Source organism: Telopea speciosissima, unplaced genomic scaffold (genome assembly GCF_018873765.1).
Source record: "Telopea speciosissima isolate NSW1024214 ecotype Mountain lineage unplaced genomic scaffold, Tspe_v1 Tspe_v1.0532, whole genome shotgun sequence".
NCBI lineage: Eukaryota > Viridiplantae > Streptophyta > Magnoliopsida > Proteales > Proteaceae > Telopea > Telopea speciosissima.
This window is the reverse complement of record NW_025317868.1, coordinates 873-25004: the sequence shown is the minus strand read 5'-3', so window position 1 is coordinate 25004 and position 24132 is coordinate 873. Positions and strand designations below refer to the sequence as shown.

At 39.4% G+C, this 24132-nt stretch overlaps 3 protein-coding genes and 1 pseudogene across 3 annotated transcripts; 1 reads left to right on the top strand and 3 right to left on the bottom strand.

Moving 5' to 3' along the window:
• Positions 1-16: 16 nt before the first annotated feature.
• Positions 17-5652, bottom strand: LOC122648181 (lanC-like protein GCL1). Its single transcript, XM_043841431.1, has 4 exons — positions 5482-5652; positions 5126-5319; positions 1622-1733; positions 17-541 (listed from the first exon to the last, which is right to left on the bottom strand). Exons 1-4 carry the CDS (start codon positions 5632-5634, stop codon positions 26-28), a joined length of 975 nt encoding a protein of 324 aa, XP_043697366.1. The 5' UTR covers positions 5635-5652; the 3' UTR covers positions 17-25.
• A 4836-nt stretch (positions 5653-10488) lies between these two features.
• Positions 10489-12253, top strand: LOC122648185 (14-3-3-like protein). The gene is made up of 4 exons (XM_043841433.1): positions 10489-11077; positions 11548-11670; positions 11777-11893; positions 12006-12253. Exons 1-4 carry the CDS (start codon positions 10583-10585, stop codon positions 12057-12059), a joined length of 789 nt encoding a protein of 262 aa, XP_043697368.1. The 5' UTR covers positions 10489-10582; the 3' UTR covers positions 12060-12253.
• Positions 12254-17318: 5065 nt separating this feature from the next.
• On the bottom strand, positions 17319-18835 carry LOC122648184 (annotated as a pseudogene).
• Positions 18836-19456: 621 nt separating this feature from the next.
• Positions 19457-23539, bottom strand: LOC122648182 (protein SIEVE ELEMENT OCCLUSION B-like). The gene is made up of 4 exons (XM_043841432.1): positions 23459-23539; positions 23104-23277; positions 20250-20816; positions 19457-20089 (listed from the first exon to the last, which is right to left on the bottom strand). The coding sequence occupies exons 1-4, from the start codon at positions 23537-23539 to the stop codon at positions 19457-19459; spliced, it is 1455 nt and encodes a 484-aa protein (XP_043697367.1).
• Between the last annotated feature and the right edge of the window lie 593 nt (positions 23540-24132).

The following is a 24132-nucleotide window of genomic DNA, read 5'->3' as shown; positions in this document are numbered from 1 at the left end:
CCCCATTTTCTTGATCTACAATACCTTATGGGTATAGATACGAACTATAATTATTTTCAGAGGTACTAAACTGTGCTGCTTTGCATAGAGTGATGGCCATGCCAGTGGCACCATGTGACCATTGCACTAGCTTGTCCCTTGGATTCCCTTCACTTGAAGGGTAATTGCCACTATGTGGGAACCTGTTTCTCATCATATACCTAAGAGTCCCCTTGACATCTTCATAATCTTCTCCAGAGAGTGGGAAGTGGAGTAGGACTACAAGGATACCAGCAAGACCATGGGCTGCACCCCAGTACCTTGTCCCATGCCACCTATACATCAGTGGGCAGGCTGTAGTGTCAGATACTCCTGCCCTTCCTACTGCCAATACAGCTTCTACCACTGGCATTAGAAGGTCCATGGGAACTGTCTCTTGTCCAAGGTTCTTGTTTATGAATAACGCTGCCCATAAGAATCCAGCTCGACCATGAAGAAGCTCATAAGGCATCCCGAACCCACCCTCCTCAGGTCCACTTGGAAGTGCTCTCTCTTGTGCCACCTGATCATTGGCTCGAATAACATTAGTACATGAGCATGAATATTATTAAACAGTGGAGCAGGAGACTAGAACTTTAAAAAAAAAAATAAAAAACAATTTCATTAAAGCTCCACAGAAAATAAAAAAAATGATAATAGAATCAGACTCCATTTCTTTCTCAAATGCAATTATTGATGAATCATATCGCCTACCAACCATTGGATTTACATCAAATCTATGAGACCGCTTGTGAATTGAGCGCAACATGATGGTCTCTCAACCCCAGGCCCTTGAGATCCAAATTCAGTGTGCTAGACTCTGAAGTTCCCATACTCCCATCTAAGAAATGATAAGTGAATATTGCAACCTAGAGTTAGGCATGACCTAGAGGTGTCAGTTGGACCCACAAAACCTATATTCCGGGTAGGTTTTTATGAAATCGTAGGAAAAATAAAATTGGAAATCAAATCAAAACCAAAAACGGACCAAATCAATCGATTCACACCCTTAGCATGAAGTTTGTTAAAAAGTTTTGAGGCATATCAGCCTTTTTCCTATGAGTCAAACATTCACACAAAAAAGGACTGATTAATATTCGCCTCTACTTGTACCTAGATTTCAAAACAGTTTTGGTACAATGGGGAATCGTTATCCCCTTCAATTCGCTGTCTCCTTCAATTCCTTCAATTTCTCATATGGGGTGAAAATGACCATCCTAACGCCTGCCCAAGGTGGAATCCACTCTCCCCTATTAGAGTAATTAGAGAAATTAGAGATGCCTGCAAATTGAAGGTGATAATTATTCCACAATGGGTACTTTACTTTACTGTGGGTTTGGTAGATTATAACTTACATTATAAAGTCGATCAGATGAACCATTCTAGAATTTGACGCCTACACTAATTAAACAGGATTATTTTATTTTCCAGATCAAAGATTAGGTATTAATACCGTCACAACTAATTTCCACGAAAGCATCTAACTGTGAAAATAATTAAAGCATTAAAGTAGAGATTTACCAAACTAATGATGATTTAATAGAATACCAGCACTCCAGCAGCAAAAGCAGACTAACAGGGCAGGGATGGTGGTTAGAGTTACCTCAAGGAAGCGGTCCACGAAGTAATCACGCCTTTGAGGGTCCCCTCTATAATTAGCAACCACAGCTCCCAGTGCGTAAAACCCACCTATCCCACATAAAAACGTTGGGTTCCTACATTTCAGGTCTCGAAGATTTAGCCGGTGTTTGGCTGCTCAAGTTTTTACTACATAAAAGCGACTCTCTCTCTCTCTCTCTCTCACACACACACACACAAAAGAAAACACACAAAAGAGGCAGTGACAGAAGTTTGGACACCGCTTGATAACCTTACCTGGTGTTTCTGTTCTGGAAATGTGCTGGAAAACACCAAAACATTTTTTTGTTTTTCAGCACATTTTTTTTCATTTTCTTTGCTGAGAAACCGTTTTTTACTCGCTTGGTAAACCTGTTCTGGAAACGTTTCCAGAAAACAATTGAACACCATTGGTGCTTGATAAAATCTGTTTCTGTTATGGAAATGTGACCAATTTTCATAATATTTATCTTGATTAATGTACTTTAAATAATAAACATTGCAATTAAAAAATATTTTTCCTGTTTAATACTAATTACGATAATGCCATTTCTTTATCAATTATACCAAAAAAAGACTTGTAAAATCATTTTCTCTTACCAACCTTAGTATAAAATTAAAATATCTCATTAACATAACCAAAGTAAGTATAAAAAGATGTCAAATTTCAAAGATGCCATTAAAATTGGGTTCTTGAGTGGATTAGTGGCATAACTAACTATGCTATGAACAGTTGAATACAGAGGGCCTTGATGGACTCGAACCACCATCCTCTTGGAACATGCTCATGTTCCAAGTGCTCTACCAATTTGAGCTAAAGGCCCATCAAGTTGTCAATGAATTAACACAACAGATTAAAGATGATTAGGAAGGTTCAAGTTCCATTACCTTGATGGCAGAATCAACTCACTTACAAAAGAATAAGAAACGTGATAGAAGCAAGATTGAAGAATCCTAAAACCATTGAAAGAAGGAATCCATGGATGCAAACAATGTGGATACATGAACCTCACCCAAAAAGCTTGCACATGATCTGAAGGTCATCTCTCACCAACAATGTTGTTTCATATCCGAGAACCTTGAATAAAAGTTATCAAGGAAATGATAACAGATTATCTCCATTCCCCTTTAACTCTATTCTATCACTTGACAAACTCTATTTAGGTTGCAATTTTACATGTGAGCACAGAGAATTTGGGGTCTACCTGTCCATAAATTTGGACCCCATTCAGAATTGCCACATGGCAAAATTTGGGGGTATCAACGCAGGCCACTCTCGTATCAACCCTATATTCTAAAAGAATCAAACCCACATCAATATCCTTTTTTTTTTTTTGTAGGGGGGGGGGGAGGTGGAAAAGACGAGATGCAAAGTACATAACAAGACATTAACAAGGTCCACAGATTTCTTCCTGATCATCAACAAGATGATGATGAGAAGATATAGAGAGAGAGAGATAAAGAGCACCGGATAAGAGTCAATTCAAGAAATGGATGGTTGAGGAGACGAGATATAAATATTAGAACTTAGAAAAATATCCCTCAATGCATTCAGTTATAATAATGCACTTAATTGTGGGTTTCTTGCACAATTATCTACATTGAGTTAAAAAGTTCTGTACAAAAATGTAATGAATAATTCCTACGAAGCCACATTTGAGTTCCAAACATACCAATTAAATGTTTGGAACAATAACAAAATTATAATTAAAAAACTATGATCATGAACTAATGCATTATACTTTTATATTGACTAATTGTGAGTAATGATATGCAAGAAAAGAAGGGGAAAAAAAAAATCAAAGTAACCATCTCAAATAGGAGTTGTCACTCAGTACAATGATATGAAACTCTACTTATTGTTTACCACAAAAAAAAAGACTACTTATTGGGGTTATCTCCAATTTTTTCCAGTTACATCTGTAGAGTGAAGCTTGATGTGAATGCATAGGGATAGGGATCTGAGTTAATACAAGTAGAATGATAGAGATGACCTACTTAAATGGCACTAAGAGGAGATGCAGATCTTGTTCTGTTCAAGTTTCTAGTATTGGCAGAATTGAAAACAAAGCTTAAAACTACAATTAAATTAGCTTGAACGGATTACAGAGAGAGAAATCACATTTAAATTAAAAAAATATTTCTATTAATCACAAGAAACAATTGAGAAGGCTTACAAAGAATCAACTAACTCCGAAAACCAGACAGGGATAAGGAAAAAAAAAAAACCAAGATCCAAGAGTAGAATCTATCAAACCAGAAATTAATCATTCATAAGCAATACAACTGTTCAAATCCAACCAAACAAATCCGATATGGAGGAATAATGAAAAAACACAACATTAAAAAGTTGTCTAATATCAGAAATCACAAATTAGCAAATCTTTATCACAAAACACTACAGATCTCATAAGTTTCTTCAAATAAAATATGAAAAAGAAAAGAAATTGAGAAGAAAAAAAAAGCCCTGAGATCTTGAACAGGGGAGGCACAGGAAGAGGAAGAGGCCCAGCCATGTAGCTCTACTGAGATCTTGAGATCTTGGGTGGGTTACTCTTTCTTACATGGATTCTCTTTCTTCGTTTCAGGGATTCAAAATGGTTTTCTCCTTGTACTGTGGGTTTAGAACAGAGAGAGCGACAGAGAGGGAGAGACTGAGTGAGCCAGAGAGAGATGAGCAAGAGAGAAGTTGCAGATTGACACAGAGAGAGTGACCGAGAGAAAGCATAGTTGTGACAGAGAGTGAGAGATAGCACGAGATAGATGAGTTACCTTGAGAGTTGCATGTCGCCGCCGAAATCCCTTCAGATCGTCTGTAGGAGAGCCCCCAGAGAGTGAGAGAGTGAAACCAGGGAGCTCCACCATGAAGAAGGTCTTTTTGTGAGAGTTTGTGAGAGTGAAAGAGTGTTTAGGTTTTGGGGGGTTTGGGTAATCGATTTTATCGGGCACACTTTTGGTCCAAATGTGCTGAGCAATGCAGAACATGTTGGACATGTTCTGTAAAAAGTCTTTTGGGGAATAGAAATTATGATTTATCCACCAGAGAACAATTTCTATGGAACAGTGTTTATCAAGTACTTTTTAGGTGTTTTTGTGTTTCTCATAATAAAAAAACACCAGAAACTGATTCTGGGAAGGTTATCAAGTGGTGCCTTGGTTTTCATCCTCTCAAGTGAAAACAACTTTTCGTTTGCGGACTATATGTGAACGCCAATGAACGATGTATGTATGGACAATCTGTGTTGGACGAATCGTATCCCCACGCTGTCTGTTGAGAACCCTCTCCCTTCTTAAAATTAGGTCACAGTTAAAGAGTAAGATTGAATCCAAATGTACCCTACGAAACCCAGTTATCGCGAGTCGATACAGAGTGAGAAATTCTGACTGAGAATTTGATTTGGATTCAAATGTGCCCTAAGAACCTCATGATCACTAACACTGCTAAGCCAATACAGATATATACATTTTGAGAGAGAGAGGTGATCAGTACCAAGTGAAGGTAGGTGCGAGAAGAGCGCAGGTGTCGATTATCTCGGCGGATAATAGCAGGTCTTGGTGGTTACCAGTGACTTCGTAGGATCTCAAGCAAGTGAAAGCCGTACCAAGCAAGCCTTTGTATACGGTTGTGTCCAAGCTCTGTCCACTGCCTTTTACTCCTCCTCCTCTCCATGTCGCCTCCACAACCTACGCGGACGGGCCAAACAGATTCAATAAATGCTTCGGAATCGCAGAAACTTGGCAAAGAAGTAACTCCTAAAACAGAGTTGAACAGAGAAATTCAGAGCAAAACTCGATCTATCTCATCTATCTCATCTTTAATTCCTAATGCAGAGTTCAGATTCAGACCTGGTCTTTGAGAGAAATGGCCGCTTGGAGAAACTTCTCAGTGGGAAGCGACACATTCATAGCCGTAATATCAGCGACGTTGTTGTTCGGATCGATCAGTTCGTTGCAGTCCCCATGATGTTTCTTGGACGGTATCTCCACTACTGAAGACATTCTCTCTCTTTCTCTCCCTCCTTTGTTATTTGCTACGTTATCTGATTCTCCTTCGATATGCTGCAACTTATATAAGCAAGAGTAGTGTAGAAAGAAAGAGGAGCCGCATTTAACTCAAAAGGCTGTGTGACAGACCTTTCGGCTATCACAAGATCCACGTGCCGTGTTATCGGTAATGTTCGGACGAATTGGAAACGGTAGACTGCACGAAAATCCTTACCGTTCATTAGATGCGGTAACTCCTTTTTCGGATCTTAATTTATTTACTTGATCATGTGGAAAAAATATAAATCATGGGATCCAGATTTCAGACATTTTTTTTTTTTTGTGGGTATGAAGAAAAACTTTATTAAGCAATGGGTAAATTACACGTCACCTCCTGATTTTCAAACAAAATTCAAATCACCCCTTGGTTTTTGAAAAAACTCAAATCACCCCCTCTACAATAGCAGTGTTAATCTGTTGTTAATTATTGATGTGAAATGACTATTTTACCCTTATACTAAACCATTAGAATTTTAAAAAAAAAAACCTGTAATAATTTTGTAACGTTGTCTGATCACGTGGCTCTTGATCCCAAACAAAAGAGCATGCTAAAATATTGTCAATCCCTTATGAAATAAAAAATCGATCACATCCATGTTGATTCCCGTACAAACACTCTCATTGACCTTGTTGATGTAGGATCACGCAACGTGGCAGTGATCTCTTCACATAAAAAAATAAAGGAATAATGTTCTTTGTGGGGAACGGCACCCTCTGAAAAAACCCATTTTTGTCTCTCTCTTGTGCCGAAGAGGGTCATTTCACATTTGGAGGAGAGAAATAGAGAAGGAGGGCATTGGCAGAGGGTCCACTCCCTCAAAAATAAAATAAGAGATTAGACTCTCTAAACAGCAAGAGGAGGATATGCTTTCACCCTCTCTCTCTCTCATGAATGATCACATTGCTCTGCCATATATGAAACCATTCCATCACACTTCATTGGTGTGCTCCTTTATGCCGCTTACTCAAGAACCCACTCTCATAACATATATATGGATAAAGTTTTTCTCAATTCATCGGTGAAGGAGTAATTTCTTCACCAATGGTCATCATTGTGCTTGGATAAGTGTCGAGGAACAGTGGAAGGCGTTTTAGACTATCAACATATATGGGGGGTAATGATAACCTTAGATTCTTTGGAGAACCCTTCACCCATGGTGAAGGAAACTTTCCCCAACTAATTTTGCCATAAATTGCAGGGTGCATTTTGGTTAAACAATAATTCTTGTCAAGGTTCTACTTTTTTTTTTAATAATGAGAATTCAAGCTCCTAAATAACAATAGGCATGTGTTGCAACATTTGCTACTTGTCACAAAATGTCAGTGACCAAATGCACAGTTTATTTTGTGATCCTTATCTCACATCAACGTGTAACTAACTCTAAAACATATCAAATTTCATTATATTCATTCATTCTTTGTTTTTTTGGGTAGAAAACGATATTCATTCATTCCATGAACTTAATGAATGAGGGAGCGGGAAGTATGAGTTAGGCCGGCTTCTTTATGAATATTCAAAAGAGAAAAATGTCAAACTATATCTTATTACAGTATTTGATTGAATCTTGCTAGACCATGATTCTCCTTTCATTTTTTTTAAGTGCAATTCCCCCCGACTGGCCAACACTCCATCATGGCCCTACAAGGAAGCAAGGAGAGGACCTACAAGGGGTCAAATATGGTACCCATAGGCTCCACTTCATGGAAAGCAAATAAATGTGGACTAGGTGTCGCTAAGGAGACTTGAACCACCGATCAAACTCCTGACGCAGATCTCCCAAGGGAGTAGCGAACCACCAAGGCAATCCCTGGATCGACCCTTTTTCTTTTCACTATTCCTACAGTTCAACCAAAAGCAATGATGATCATCGATGAAGGAAGTCCTACTTTCCAGTGGGTGAAGAAAAACTTGGTCCTAAATTTTACATTGAAAAGTATATTATCAAATGGGTGGGGTCGTTGCCAGGCTCTATGGCTCATGCATCAACGCAAAGGCCCATGAAAGCACGTGCGGGGGCATCCAAAAAAGGTAGGATTTTTCATTTAGGGGAAGTGGGAGGTCATTTCGTCCTTCCTATGTCTGGGTGCAGGCACTATGCAGCCCGATGACCTTCTTTTATCTTACCAAAAATAATGAGAGTTGGGAAATAGATCTTAGTCTAGGAAAGTAGCTTACGCCAATTATGCTCCTTTTGTCTGTCTCTCTCCTTACCAAAACAAAGCTTTTCAAAAGTGATCAAAAGTGACCAAAAGTGATGTCATTTCTCTTCATTTTCCTCTTCTTGCAACCAAACAATGCCTTTGGGAAAGATTGTCCCTAGTTATGTTTTTCGTATGTTGCACCATAAAAATGCTTGCAAAAATAAATTGATGGAAAACTAACCATACTAGGCTTCTCCCTTCAGTCCCTGACAAGGTGCACAATAAATTAGGGGGGAAAGTTTTCTATTCTAGAGCATAGCTCTTAGACGTACTAGGGGCCAATGAGAGTGTGCAAGAAAGTATCAATATGAGTAGAATTTCTGTCTTTCATGAGGGTGGGACAGTCATTTCGTACCATCATGTATCTATCATAAGCTTTTTTTCTTAAATTAAACAATAATAATGATTTTTTTAAATAAGAAGAGAGATAGACTCATTGAAGTACTGACATAGGCCACACTCTTGGACGGAGAACTTCTACCCATTTCTTAATTTTCTTGATGCAAATATATATATCCATATAATTAATTTCCTTTTTATCTTTGATGCAAAAAAACAACCAAATCCACCCTTATTTTGATCCTAAGAACATGAGACATGCGTCACATTTTCCAAGCTGCTCAAGACTCATTAGGAGTGGAGGACTCTATAACACTTGTTTAACTTTAAAAAAGGGGGAGTATTTCCTATCTGGTAGCCTACGCTATTCAGGCTTAAATACCAATCACAACCCTATTGAATCAATTAATAAGGATAAGGGAGGGACCAGGATCCTCTGCAGTACTGGCGGGGTGGCAGTGCACATCCGACGGCACAGCATGAGCCACGTGGCACACATGACACATATGGCCTCTGCTGTACCGCTGGATGTGCACCACCGTCCCGCCGGGTACTGTAGAGGATTTTAATTTGTAAGGAAGGTCATTTCAAACGGGAGAAGAGAGAGAGAGTGAGAGGCGGTGCTAACGAACGTCACGGCACCAGTGCATCTGTCAATCTCCTCATCGATATAAAATGACTTTTCTATCTCATATAGATTGAATCAAAAGGAGGTGTTGATGGGTATCTTGCATGTATAAGAGTCATGCTCTCACACATAGAAGACTTCCAAAAATAAATATAAATGAGAAAGAATTTGGTTCTTTTTTTTTGGGTAAATTATACGTCACCCCTGTTTGATCACCCCTTGGTTTTTGAAAAAACTCTAATCATATCTTGGTTTAGACCCCAATATGATAAATTAGTCTATATCGTTAGTTTTATGTTGTTAAGTGATGATGTCAGCCAGTTAAATAAATATAAATCCCTAAACTACCCTTGACATCCAAACATAGATTTTGAAAGGTAGTATTGTAAATTTAATTCTAATGTTTTAGTACAAGGATAAAATAATCCTTTCACACCAATAACTAACAGCAGACTAACACCATTATTGTAGAGGGGGTGATTTGTGTTTTTTCAAAAACAAAGGGGTTACCTGAGTTTCATTTGCAAACCAAGGGGTGATGTGTAATTTATCTTTTTTTTTGTGCAAAGAAATAATTCTGCTCAAGAGCATGACCTAGGTATCAAATCGGTATCCACACGGATCAGATAAATTTACCTGAAAACTCGAAAAAATGCGATATAGTATCAAATCGGTATCCACACGGATCAGATAAATTTACCCCTAATTCTTCTTAAAGAATTTTTTTTTTTGACCATTTTACCTTTGGTACCATGTCACCATACGGTATTAGCATGGTATTGGGGTAGGTAATAAAACAATTTGGTACCATCCACCATGGTTTGAGGTATCATTGTCGGATTGCCTAATACATTGATACTGTCCGATTTTGAAGGTAACCAATATTGATACCGTGTCTGTCTAAAATGAAATTGACTAAGAGTAAAATAGTAAAAAATCCATTTTTCAAGAAAATCAGAGACAAAGTTATCTAATACGGCTGATCTGTGTGGTATCAACATTGTTTCGTATCGATTTTGAAGAAGATTGATATTCGATCCGATACTGTGCACTCTAACTATGCTATCCGCACGGGCTCACTTGGCCCACATGATGGTGTCAAGAAACGAAAACAATAAAAAACCTCATGTGAGAGAGAGTGCTCCAGTGTGCAGATGCCTTTGCACGTCTTATCACATCCCTCGACCCCACAGGCTCACACTCACTCTTCATTAAAACCCTTGTGTCCCGCGGCCCTCTTATGGGTGAGAAATTGAAGTCTAGCAGTCTAGCTACGTATGGTCCCTCTCCCCATTATTATCTATCTAAAATATGTCTTTAAATATGAAACTCAGATAATCTTAACCGTTCATTCTCTTCATCTTCAACTCAACTGTTGTCTCTCGATAGTAGGGCAAAGGTTCCACTTCCCAGATCATCCATCAGAGACAGCGTATGATCAATCAAACTCAGTGTGTCTCCCGTCCCCTCGTCATGGGGGCTTAGGATCCCATGAGTGGGTCCCAAATCCCAATACTCTCTATATATAATGGACCGTTCATTCAACTTGCCTTAAGTGACCTGTCATACAACTTGGCCAAAGGGACCGAAACCGTGTCCTTTTCATTTCAATCTATTTCTTTACCGCACCGCCCCTAACTTCTCTTTGTTTTTCTTTCTCCTCCTCCCCCGTCTTCGTCTTCAACGACTGGAACGAAACTAATCTCCCTTTCTTCAACTTCAGAGATCTCGTTAATGGCAGCCGCAGCAGCACTTCCTTCTCCTCGCGAGGAGAATGTTTACATGGCAAAACTCGCTGAACAGGCCGAGCGGTATGAAGAGATGGTCCAGTTCATGGAGAAGGTCACGGCTAACGCCGAGTCCGAGGAGCTAACCATCGAGGAGCGTAACCTTCTCTCCGTCGCTTACAAGAATGTAATCGGCGCTCGCCGTGCTTCTTGGCGTATCATATCTTCGATCGAACAGAAGGAGGAGAGCCGTGGTAACGAGGATCATGTTGTCACGATCCGTGACTACAGATCTAAGATCGAGTCCGAGCTTTCTTCGATCTGTGACGGTATCTTGCGTCTCCTTGATTCTAGACTCATTCCTTCTGCCTCTTCTGGTGATTCCAAGGTATTTTACCTTAAGATGAAGGGCGATTATCATCGCTACCTTGCTGAGTTTAAGACTGGTGCGGAGCGCAAAGAGGCCGCCGAGAGCACCCTCTCTGCTTATAAGTCAGCGCAGGTTAGCTTGTTTCTGCCAAGCCCAGTTTTATGATGTGGTTTCATTTTTTTTTTAAATTTGTTATCGAATGTTGGGGCTTTAAGGTTAGGGTTTTCTTACACATCCCCTTGTCCCCTTCCCCCCACCCTTTTTGCCGGCAGGGGGAAGAAAATTGAGTAGTTCATCTTTTTATTAAATTTTATTATTTATTTCTTTCTTTCCTATTTGATTATTTTAGGTTTTGATGCATTAGGGTTTGCGATTTCTTGCGTTCTTCTTCCTAGGAATTAAATTTATTTCTTATTATTTTTTAGGGGTTCTAATAGTTGATATTCGATATTCCGATTATTGAAAAAAAAAGAGAAAAATGTTGATTTTCGTAATACTGATGCGATCTTCATCTCTTGTTTTCTGGTCAGCGGTTTTGTTGATTTTCGAAAAAATGTTGATTTTTGCCCCCCGGTTTTTAAATGTAAAGTTTGCTTTCGCAGGATATTGCAGTTGCAGAACTAGCTCCGACCCATCCGATCCGTCTGGGGCTGGCTCTTAACTTCTCTGTCTTCTACTACGAGATCTTGAATTCTCCTGACAGAGCCTGTAATCTTGCTAAACAGGTAGGGGAATTAAATATGAAATTTTACATAGTTTCATGTTCCCACTTTGTTGAGATTCATACATTGCTTATATTTATTTTCTTTTGCGTGTTTAAATTTTAAACAGGCATTTGATGAAGCCATTGCGGAGCTGGATACGTTGGGAGAGGAGTCCTACAAGGACAGCACTCTGATCATGCAGCTTCTCCGTGACAACCTTACTTTGTGGACATCCGATATGCAGGTGTGGATTATTATGTTTTTGAACCTATGAATGTATGAGTTCTCTGTTTCTACTTTCTTTCTTATGTTCTGTTGCTGATTTTGAATTGCTTTTTTTTATTTGATTGATTTAGGATGATGGCCCTGATGAGATCAAAGAAGCACCCAAGCGTGAGGAAGAACAGTAGTGAAGTAATTCATGTTCTGATTTTAGTATCTCATCGTCTCCATTTGTTTTTTAATGGGAGAAGGGGCTTGGTGCCAGCTACTTTTGAGTTTGTTCATTTGTGTTTTTTATATTTGATGTGTTTCTAATTGTTTCCTATCTTTGAAGAGTTTGGAGTTTATGTTTGCATTAAACATATCAGAGCCTTGATTTCTACAGTAGCTTGACTTTTTTTTTTAATGGAAATTAGTAATGCATCAACATCACCATCTTCTGGATGTACTGATTATTATCCCTTCTTTCCATTTTTTCCGATGTTTCTTCCTTTGAATTTACGTGTAGAGTTTGAATCTTGTTACATGAGGATTAAAGCAAAAGGACTAACTGTGAGAAGATAATCGGTTCTATGAATCCTCTCACAGATTTGGTTTTGAGAGAAATTGTGTTGAAAGAGCTGATTTTGAGAAGAAATGTTGTAAGGGTTTTGAGTAAGAACGGTGCTGTGACATGGTAGAACATCTGCTTGGGGGCTATGTTGTCATGTTGATGGCCATTCTAACAAGAGGTTTCACTTGTTGGTCAGTGTAGTCAATGCTCGTCTTCTTTCAGGCTTCATTCTAACAAGGAGATGGTCAATGGTGGATGGTTTTTCGCATTCACTGTGGCTTGATATTCTCTTAGCAGCTTGCTCTATTCATGTCTGCTTACCAATCTTGTTCATATCAAAGTGGATGGAAGTCTGTATGTTGCGGTTCCCACTGCAAGCAACAGACGGTTTGGTTCGGCAGACGGGGGCCATCCTGAAGGAAGGTAATGTAATCCCACTCTGAAGCGGGGATTTCTTACGTTATAGTTAAACATCAAATTAATGCAAATATTGTGGGCACAAGTTGGGTCCTGCAATGTCTCTATCTTTTGATTTTTTGCACCGAAAGGGAGAGAGAATTTGTGGCTACATTTAGTGGAGGGTTGAGAAATTTTAATGGAGCCCAGCAAACGGATTTTTGGAAACTTTGACCGATCATTGCAACTTAAATTGATTAATAGCAGTTAGTGTTTACGAATAGTAAAGAATGGTGGGTCTATGGAAGTGATGCTAATCCGGACTTTTTGTTTGTTTTGATTGGGGATTGGGAATTGGGAATTGGGAAAGGTGAGTGAGTGAGTGGAATTGAGTAGTGGATAGCTACGCCAAACTCTAGCTTAATTCAATTTATTCGTGAGGTGCAGGGCATTTTTCCTGGACAAAGACTACAAAAAATGGTGGGCCTTGAGGGGTTACAAATCGTATCTGGTGGACCTAATGAGGGCATGGGGCTAGGTGGGAATGTATTTTAAACTTTCAACTTGAACGACGGGTCACCTTCTAGTAGTGGGTATTACTGTGTCTTGGTTTGGTTTGAAAAGAAAATATATCATTTAAGTCACCGTGAATGAACTCTTCAATGCTTTTCATTTTTCTTCTTTAAATCAGAATAGTAATTTTCAATATATGAAATCAGTGACAAGAGGGTTGCCGTTATCCATTTCTCAAGTTTTTAAAGTTGAAATGCTACTGATGTCTGAATGGTAGTTTTGGGGTTCCTTGAGAAGTAGGAGCACCAACTTTGTTTTGACTTCTTTCCTTGGTTCATTTCATCTCTAAGAAAGGTGATACTAAGTTACTAACTAACTACCCCTTGCTGTAAATTATACTTGATCAATATTTTATTAGTGTTGTGGCCTGGCCGGGGGAATAGTTAGGTGGGATTTAATTAATTTATTTATTTATTTTTTCTTGGGTGGTGCTCCTATAGATGAGGTGGATTCATAGCTGCTACTGAAGTGTGATTTCAACTAATGAGTTGTCTCAATAATGTGAGGTTTTAGATTGATTTTTGGTTGTTATCTTATCCTCTAAATTGATTTATAGTTTGTGTGTTGGGTTTTATGAATGGTAGATGATGCTGACATTACGTCAGAAGCTTGAAGTATGCTGCTCCCAGTTTGGCTGTTGAAAATACCATACCGTGTGGGTCCATGGTTAGGGCATAAAGCTGTCCTTTTTGCCCGTCTTACCAGATCTTCATCTGGAGGGCAAACATAAGGATAAGGATTTTATAACCTTTATCTGAATAAGGAGGATAATGCTAAGGCCATTGACTGACCCTACTCTGCCATTAGCTGCCCTTCTCATTATAGAGAGAGAGAGAGAGAGAGTTTGGATTCTACTTGATTCGTATCAGTATCAATATCGGCCAAGGTCAGTACGGTTTGATACCAATACTTATAAATATGGTTTTGACTCAATTTGCATTTTACATCGGTAGATAATTAATTTTTGAGAAACTCCTTTCACTCCTAGATGCGTCATGAATCATGATACCTTGACCTACTAAAGGATATATTGCCTACCGAATAGGGAGATTTTTTTTTTCTCATGGAAATGGTTGGTTCGAAAAGTGGAAAAAAAAGGAATCTTAAGTTATTATACTAACAACTGTGTATCTCTCTTTTTCCGTGGATTACTTGTTATTATATTAACAACTGTGTATTTCTCTTTTTCCGTGGATTAAGTAATTCTCTTTTCTTTTTGGTAAAAAGATGATCTTAATTAAAAGGACAAAATTATTATACTATAATGTAATTTTTTTTTTAGGATTAGGAATTGTAGACACTTGATTTTTGTTATCCTTGACGATGATGACACGCAGAAGACCGGTGGCTTCTATCTCAGACACGTCAAAAATAAAAAGAGGAAGAGAGAATATGTGGACTTAGTCCATAGAAAAACCCATTGATGTCGAGTCCATAAAGGAATGCCACATGGCATCTAAAGGGAACCAAATAAAAAAAAAGGTAAAAAAAAAACAGAATATTAAAACTTCAATCGGTTAAAAAGAAGGGTAAAAAAAGAAAACAAAAAGAAAAAATAAAACCTAAGAAAAGGGTAAAATAGAAAAACTATTTAAAAGATATCTAAAGGGGGGTTAAAATGATAAAATATCTAATAAACCTTAAAGTGGATGGGGGGGGGGGGGGGTTTATAAAGAAAAGAAAATTCTAAAAAGGAAGAGGGCTGGCCGTCATTCTCCAAAAAAGGGCATAGGGTTTCCAAACAGAGAGAGAGACCCAAAAAAAGAGAAAAAGAGAAACGGATTTTAAAAAAGAGAAAAACTAGGGAGGGGTCATCGTGATCCTAGGGGATCCTACGAGGAAACAGAGGGAGAAAAAACGAAATGAAGGGAGAGAAGAGAGTGCAAAACGGATTCCAAAAAGAAAGAAACAGAGAAAAAAACACAGAGGGAAGCAAAAGAGCAGGGAAAAACGATGAGAAAGAGATAGGAGAGTGAATAGAGGGAGGTGGCCTGAGACGCGGGAGCCGTGGAGCTTCTCCTGGGCCAGGGGAGAAAGCGCAGCAGCCATTCTTCTTCCCCTTCTTCCCTTACTTCTTTTTATTTTCCATTATCCACCTCGTTTTACTTCTGTTGTTTAATTTTTTTTTGGTTTGTAATAAATCCCTTCCCCATCTTAATTCCCGGTTTGTAATAACTACCCATTCCCGGATTCGATTTCACTGCCGATTGCATCGAGGAGTCGCACGAAGACTCTCAAGTAAAGTTCATTTTCCGTATTGATTCTCTCATTTTTTGTATTAGATGTGAAACGATTCTGCAGTCTTTGATTCTTTGTTTTCTTAATATAACATGTGAATGACTCAGATGCAGTATTGCCATTCTCTATGAATAATTTTAGATGCAAAATGGTATATCCATTTTACCATCATTGTGTTTCGGTCTCTGTGCTTAGTTTTTGGAACTGAGATTTTGTCTCCATGTTTGATCGGTTTCTATTTAGCATTTCAGATTTTGGGATTTATGGCTTCCATGGCCTATATTTTGGTTGAATCTCTCTATATATGCTCTGCGATCCCTGTTTTGTTGGGTTTCTTTCTCTATTGAATTGATAAATCATGTTTTATATACTCTGCTGTTGTAATTGATGTGCATGAATTAGGGATGTAAATGGATATTCGTAAATCCGTATTCGATCCGCGTTCGTATACGTTTAGGAGAATCTGAATCCGTCCGAAATTAATCGGATACGAATATGATAATTTTCCTATCCGACCGATTATTATCCGATTCCTTTAGCAGTCCGACGGTAATAAAATATCTGAAATATAACTCTGTGTTTGTCTATCATTTTTAAGTTACCTTATTGAATTTTGTTATCTTATTATTATAAATTTTTAAGTTAAGATAATGTGATTCTTTTTCTAGATTTGCTATTGGTTTATATATATTGTTTTATGTAATGTGATACATGAAATTACATATCTATTAAAAAATCAAAAGTAAAAACGTAAGAGAATAAAAGACTAAGAAGAGTAGAAGAAAGGGTAGAACTGAACTCTCAAGTCTCAACCCTAACCCTCATCATAAAAACGGTAACTATGTCAACGGATAGTCGAAAATCGTATTCGATCCATATTCATATCCATTTGAGAGAACCTGTATTAAAAAAATCACTATTCGAAAATTATCCGAATCTGTCCGAAAATTGATAGGATATTACCCGAATCCGTCTGAATATAATCGGACACGAATATGATAATGCCACTATCCGACCGAATTCGATCCATTTACATCCCTAGCATGAATATCTTTGAATACTATAATGGTTTTAACTTTGTCTCTCTCCAAGAAATAGATTTCTGTTTTCCATCTTTCAAATCAGTCCATTGAATCTATTATGAGTTTGTGGTCCATATGATCTCTGTTTCTTGATTCTTGGATTTAGCATGAGTGTGAGGACCTCTGAGACTCCTATTTTTTCATGATATTGATCAGCCTTTAAACCTACTGTGAACATGAGAATCTTTTAAAATTTCTATTTCTTAAACCGGTTGTCATTATGCATGTTCTAGATGTCATTGATTAGGTTTAATCCATGGTGACCATTTCAATATTTCTGATTATCCTTTTTGTGGTATGAGCTATTCCTAAGAACTTTAATTCAGTCTCTTATAAATTTGATCCATTCACAAGTTCAGGCCCATTTGGGAAAGCCCACTGCCCAATTTTGGAAAATCCTTCGTTTTCCTTAGTAGCTTTGGTGGAGCCCATAACCCTTCAATAGATTAAGGCCCATGTTTAATAAAATTTGATTGGAGTTTTGGGCCAAATCTGATCATATCTTAAGAGGAATTAGGTTCCTGCTTTAGGGTTCACCGGCGAGATCCAGTTCACACGTGGGAGCCTCTTGTCTGGGGATGTGGATTTTTCGGAATCCACGGTTCTTACAGGAGTATGTTTGCAGGTTTCAGATCCCTATGGATGATGCATGGGCTATGATACATGTGTAGATATTCCAAATTAGCTGCGATTCCAATGATGATTCGGTGTCATACTTTCCATTTTAATTCCCTGGTCCGCTGTGACACCTGATGCAATACATCTTGTAGGCTCCCATGCTTCATACACTAGTAGATGACAATCCGGGTGGGTCACGTGGGCTAGAAGAGGAAGGAGATTCCGGTGTCGAATTTGGCCGACGGTTTTGATTTTGATCGGATTTGCTGGAGCTTCTTATTGAGGAATTTGCTATCTTCGTCTGCAAGCTCAGGTGCAGCATTGGGTTGCTAAAGATGAGGTTGAGGTTGAAGTATCTTCTTGATGGCGATGATCTTGCCATTGCTTCTTGGTATCTTGGTCTTGTAAACTTTTCCGCAACCTCCTTTTTCGATGAGTTCTAGCGAAGACAACCCATCTTCTTTCTCGAGGAAGGCTAATGCCTTGGCGTCCTTGATCAAGGAACTGAAGATCACTATGCCCGAGCCTTTCACTCTGCCTTTGAACAAAATTGAAAGTTTCAACCACGATATTAACCCTACGGTAGCACCACAAAAGAAGCCGGTGATCGAACTTTTGAGTTTTCTTTTGCTTGTATGATGTTTGTGGGATGCAGTAGGAAATGGAGCCTCGGCATTGGAGGATTCTCCAATGGTGATTGGTGCGATTGCAACTGCTCCTATTCCATGATTACTCTTTGAGGAATTCTCGGCCAATATGTAGCGCTTGAGGAGACTAATAGTTTTGGTTTTGATCTTCAACTTGGGGGAGTCGAAATAGCCAATTTGGTTCATTGTTGGGACGGGGTCTTGGCAGTAATTATTTCTTGAAAGATTCAGGTATTGGACACTTCGGAAAGATCGTAGTGAATTTGGTATTCTTTCATAGAAAAGATTGTCGGCGAGGGAGAGGTTCTTAAGATTGGGGAAATATCTTAAGAAACTCAGGTCACCAGATAATCTATTGGAAGAGAGATCAAGGGAGTGGAGACGTACGAGGGAGGACACCTCTGATGGAACCTTGCCGGAAAAGCGATTAGTCCGGAGGTTTAAGATCTCAAGCTTCTGACAGTCAATGATTTGTGGGTGAATCTGGTCAACGAGATTGTTGTTCGACAAGGAGAGCTCTTTGAGTTCCGACAACCGTCCAATGGAAGGAGAGAGAGATACGTTGAGGCCTTGAGAGTCAAGGACGATCCGAGTAACTCGAAGAACCGGTGGTGACTTACTGGAGATTCTCTTCTTGCAGTGGATACCTATGATCTCATGGCAGAGATTTCCATTTCTTGAAGCTGAACTATGGAGTCGAGAAATGGGAAAACTGAATCTGATCTAAAGTGTGGAGAGAGCATCCAAGTTCGAAGGTGGGGTGGAGAAATGAATTAGTTTCGACCACAAAGAGGGGACAAACTAGGACAAGGAAAAGGAGACAACAGTTGAAATGAGTGGGCGACAGGGGAAGCCATTGCGGGGCTGTTTTGAAGCAGCAAGAGCGCTTGCAGACGGGGCGATGCCGGAGACCCAGAAATTAGAAATTGAAACAAGAGATTAAAAAAGAATTGGGCTCAGCACTTTACACCTGCCCAGATCAAAGGTGTTTTCCGTTTACATGATTTTTATAAACTGATATGTCTCAGCTGAAAAACTTAAGGCAAGGGATTGGTCTTGAGCCAACAGAATCAACAGTAAACTATTATAGGTCTCAGCAATAGCTTTTTTGAATTTTCAAATCAATTTCTACTGGAGTGTTTGGTTTGAAAGTCTACGGATAATTTAGAGCCGTTGGATCGCCTTCTTCTGATGTTGGTGGTAGGTAGACCACTGAGTCACTGACAACGACATGGCAGAGAAGATAAGTATTTCTGTATTTTTTTTTGTTTTTTAAATGATAGATGGTTAGGATCTTTCTTATATCGTAAGTCAAGATCAATACTGAATATGAAAGCTTTGTCCCCTATACATGACATGACGTGTGTTCCAGCACATGAATCAATTACTAAGGTATCCATATGTAACGGGTTGGCCTAGTAAGTAGTATCGATGGAAGTAGAAGATGTGGTGGATCCATAGTAGTTGTAAAGCCATAATTAATCCTCGTAGCAGCTGTACGTGACAGACACGGACTTCTTCATTATGCGGCGACAGTCGCTACAGCCCACAATCTCGGGGATCATTTCTTCGGTCTCCGGTAGGGTGAGACGAATGCAGTGATGCCGGGTGGTGCGCAGGTGTTCTAGTTGATCACGGAGTGCCTGAATGAAACTACCCTTAACGCCAACGTTTTCTTTCCAACTATCGTACCGGTTGAAGCATTTCAAGATCGTGTCCCCCATGTCTTTGACCATGATTTTTGATCGTTCACTTATCAACGCCCATCCTTGGTCGCTGCTGTCGAAGATGAGCATTGTAATGATCCCCTTCATTATGGAGTCGTTCTCCTTGCTGTATCTTTGCTGCATCTTCGAGTACCACATGCTCTCCAGCCGAATCCAGAAGTACCAGATGAGTGTGGGGTCTTCCCAGCAATAGCTCAGCTTGTCCGAGGTGATGATGCCAATGTTAGTCCTCACTCGCTCCTTATTAGTGTTTCTCTCCCCCACGTACATCATCTCGAATGGGAGACCTGCTTCCTGAGCCACCGCTCTTGCCTTGGTTGTGAATTTCCTTATCCAATCTATGTCATCTCCTCCATAAAGGCAAATGAATGCTTTTCTCTCTATCTGTTCAAATTAGGTATGTCAAGCAAGAATCATTATTAATGGAACCCAATTCCATTAATTGAGAAATAAATAAGATGATGATGATCGAATTGAAGAAGATGCTTGTTATGAGGTAGAGGGGTCTATATATATATATATATATATATATAGTGATCCTTACCCAATTGAGTACGTTTTCATCCATGCCGTCAACCAAGCCTTCATATCCTGCATATCTTCTTCTACTTACCAAACGTTCAAGTCTCCAGGTGGTCTCTTCCCTCCACAGCTCTTCCTCCCTATGCCTGGTGAAAGGGAAGGCAAAGCTTCCCCAGATCCATGTCATGTGGAGAGCGTTGAGGCGCACAACCCTGCCGTGTGGGTCCAAAACCACAAGGATTGGCTTCCTGTTGAAGTGCCAAAACTCCTTGATGTACTTAATCACTCCCGGATGGACCAAGGAAGGGTGTTGCACCGAGTACCACGGCATAATCGACTGCAGTCGGTCAAAGTCTCTTTGCATGTCTTCGGTCCATGGGAGACGCCTGTCCACCACCACGGGTAGCCACACTACTTCGTACACAATAGGATCTTGGATCGGCATTTTCTTCGAGTTGAGTATTTTGGTACGGGGTTTCCCCTCTTCGGTGTACATGATCTGTTTCAGAATCGCGACTTCTTCTGGGGAGATGTCCAAGTTCGATATTAGCAACAATACATTCTGCCCATTCAGTTTTTCAACGCCAACCTACTTGTGTCACAATGTACATAATTTTTTTGTAAGATCATAATGTACATATTTACATGAATGCCAAGGGAACACGAACACACAGCGATAAAATGAGTAGTTGATGGTTCAGGTCAATTAAACATGTGTGATTAGGGATGCTCTGGAAGTATCTCTAGAGTAATTACTTTGGATATACTGTGATGGAATGAATGTCGTCATCTAAGGGTGTCAATTGGGATGGTTCCTGGTATTTGGGACGGGTCCTCACCGGTATCGGTACCAAAGGTGCCAATCTCAGTACCGTCTCATTTAGTAAACGGGATCAAACCTAAGTCCCAATCCTGATTATTAACGGGACTGGACGGCACTGGTTCCTAAACGGTTCTAAGCCCGACAAAAAAAGGAGAAGAACTTTAATGGTTTCAAGATGATTCCATTATTAAAAAACAATTTCGAGTACAAATCCAAGATGAATTTCATGGTTTTATTTCTTCAAACTCCCTAAGATCACATATAAGTTTTTGAAAACGAAGTCTAAGAATTAGTGAGGACAAACTACTGCCATATACCTTCAATATAATAAAATGAAATAGATCCTTTGAAAGAGTACAAATGGTTTCGGTACTTAATCGGTATTTCAGTACTGGTAGCATTGGGAATCCCGTCCCAGAACCATATTGTCCAATTTATTATTCGGTACCAAAATCAGATTTCAATACCGTCCCGTTTATTAATGGGACGGTCCAGTACTGGGTTTTAGCGGGACGGTTCCCGGTTCTAGTCCCAAATTGACACCCTTAATGTCATGTATTATCAGGATTAGGATTAGGATTTTTCTCCTCTCAGGTTCCCCCATCTGTAAGTTCTTGTAAGTACTCTTTTGAAAACTTGACATGTGGCATTAGTTGATCTAACGGTCTAAATTTAATAAGAAGTTTTTAAGTTCTTATCTAACCCTGGTTACCCCGACCCATATCCTAACTCTGGTTAATCAACCATATCTCTACCATAACCCTGGTTAATTATAGCGTTTGAAGGACGATTCAGATCTGAAACCCCATCGCCTTTTTCCCAGCAAACCGACCATCCTCTTCTTCCTCCTCAAAAATTCAATCAAGATTGATTCTTTTTGCAGGGAAAGGCAAAAATAACAAAAAGAACTACAAAGGAATTTAATCTGGAGAAGCTATGTAAAAGAAAATAAAAAAATCTAATGTTGAAACATCCTTTGAATGACCAAACCCAGATGACAAAAGTAAAAGTAAAAGTAAAAATAAAAATAATAACTCTTTCTTTTGCAGGGTTGGAATTTGTAAGCTCTAATTTCCACTAATTCATGACCGCTTTCCACCTCTTATTGCTTAGAAGAAGAGGTTTGTTGAGTTGCAGGACGGTTCATGAACTGGAGTTCTTGTGTATCGTAGATTTCCAAATAGAAGTCTCTAAGCATCTGAGTAGTTGTGGTAGGACTTGAACTTGAGAGGATATTCATGAAACCCACCCTGAATATTGGGGGTTTAAAGGTTCAAAGAGGATCTTGTTGGGACTTTATGGGAGATTGATGAGAATGAGTTTAATAATTATAACTTAAGTTAAGGACTGGCAAAATCTGTAAATGAAACAGATTAGAAGGAACAGTACCATTGAAGATATTGTGAGAGAGATTCAGGAATCTCAGCTGATCTAGACCAACCAAGGATTCAGACTAGGGGTGCGTGCAAGTTTGGCCCTGTCGGCCCGAACTCGCCCTGAGCCCGAACAGGGCTTGTGCTGAGATATTTGGTCCTAAGGGTGGATCTAGGTTGGAAATTTCAGGCCCTGAGTTTGGGTCGGGTTGGGCCAGGGTTGAGGCTTTAGGCAAGTCTAACCCGGCCCGGCCCGACCCTGTTTTAAGTTATACTATAAAATATCTATTGAAATAATATATATTATAAACTTCAAACGTCACCCACATTTTATTATATAATATATTATATATGAAGCTAATAAGTGATATAATACAGTTTATTATAGTGTTATTTTACGTAAATTGATAATTTCCTTCCCGGCCCATTCCAGTCCCATGCATTTCCTTCCCTTTTCCCATTATCAGGATCAATCAGGGTCGGCCCGGCCCGGCCCTTAGGGCGGGTTAGGGTTGGATTTTTTTGGCCCTGAGTCAGGGTCAGGTCAGAGCCGGGCCCAAGTAAATGGACTCAGGGTTGGACTAAAATTCAATAAAACCCAACCCAGCCCGACCCTGTTGCAGCCCTAATTCAGACAAATTTCCTTTTAACTTTTTCCTCCCAATCTCCAACCGAACTACCCTTTTGCCCGATTCTGTAGAAGTCTCCACTCCCACAGCTGAAGAAGAGCAATTGACGCCAGTCCAATTACAGCAATCAGAAGAAACATCTCTTCCCCACCCACTAATCCCTGATTCCAAGCCTTTCAAGAAACCCTCCAACTCTTTGAGGTCTTTAGAGTTGCAAGTCACGTTCTGAGAATTCAAGACGATGGGGTTAAGTTAAGGTTAGGGTATGGGTTGGTTAACTAGAGTTAGGGTAGGGGTTGGGGTAATCAGGGTTAGGTTCGAGTTAAAGTCTTGTTTATAAATTGAGACCGTTAGATTACATGATGCGACGTGTCAAGTTTTCAAAAGGATACTTACAAGAACTTACAGATAGGGAAACCTGAGAGGCTAGAAATCCCATTACATGATCCAAGTGTAGGGATTCTCTTCTCGTCTCAGGTTCCTTCATCTATAAGTTTCTATAAGTACCCCCCATAGAATCGTAACACGTGGCACTAACTGATCTAACAGATCAGAATAACCAACCTTAACCCAACTCAATCCTAACCTAATCTAACCTAATATTCTCTCTCCTCTCTCACTCCTCCCCATCCATCGTTCACCGTCACACCAGCAACTCCTCTCTCACTCTCGCTCCAACTGCCCCACTCCCCTGGTTTTAATCCACTCCTCCAAAATAATCTCTTTCTTCTCATCTGCACCACCACGAAGGCATCAAAAATTTTAAAATTAGAAGAAGAGGCTATAGCGAGCATCAATTCAATCAAGTAACACTGAACTTGAACTAGAACTTGAACTTGGTTCCTACTCATTATTTACTCACCAATATACCGATTACAAATATCGAGTTGCTCGGTAAGGTATTATGTTGGCCATTGGTGATAAGCTCAACAGCTCATCCCAAGCTTCTTCATCAGTGGTCGATGGATTACGTCTGTTGAAATTAATTGTTGTACCAGAGTTTCAGATTGATTTATGGTTCATGCATGCAACAAATTATTTAATGAAAAGAAGAGAAAAAAGAAAAACGAAAAGAGCTAA

Bases quoted from the DNA above. Each gene is read 5' to 3' on its own strand.
- LOC122648181 (XM_043841431.1), bottom strand. From the start codon at position 5,634: ATGTCTTCAGTAGTGGAGATACCGTCCAAGAAACATCATGGGGACTGC. The intron at 5,320-5,481 runs GTCTGAATCTGA...CCGTCCGCGTAG, and splicing joins CCATTTCTCTCAAAGACCAG to GTTGTGGAGGCGACATGGAG. The intron at 542-1,621 runs GTAACTCTAACC...GCCAATGATCAG, and splicing joins TCGTGGACCGCTTCCTTGAG to GTGGCACAAGAGAGAGCACT.
- LOC122648185 (XM_043841433.1), top strand. From the start codon at position 10,583: ATGGCAGCCGCAGCAGCACTTCCTTCTCCTCGCGAGGAGAATGTTTAC. The intron at 11,078-11,547 runs GTTAGCTTGTTT...TTGCTTTCGCAG, and splicing joins CTGCTTATAAGTCAGCGCAG to GATATTGCAGTTGCAGAACT. The intron at 11,894-12,005 runs GTGTGGATTATT...TGATTGATTTAG, and splicing joins TGTGGACATCCGATATGCAG to GATGATGGCCCTGATGAGAT.
- LOC122648182 (XM_043841432.1), bottom strand. From the start codon at position 23,539: ATGAAGGAACCTGAGACGAGAAGAGAATCCCTACACTTGGATCATGTA. The intron at 23,278-23,458 runs GTAAGTTCTTGT...TTGAATTCTCAG, and splicing joins CCTCTCAGGTTTCCCTATCT to AACGTGACTTGCAACTCTAA. The intron at 20,817-23,103 runs GTAGTTCGGTTG...TGACACAAGTAG, and splicing joins CTACAGAATCGGGCAAAAGG to GTTGGCGTTGAAAAACTGAA.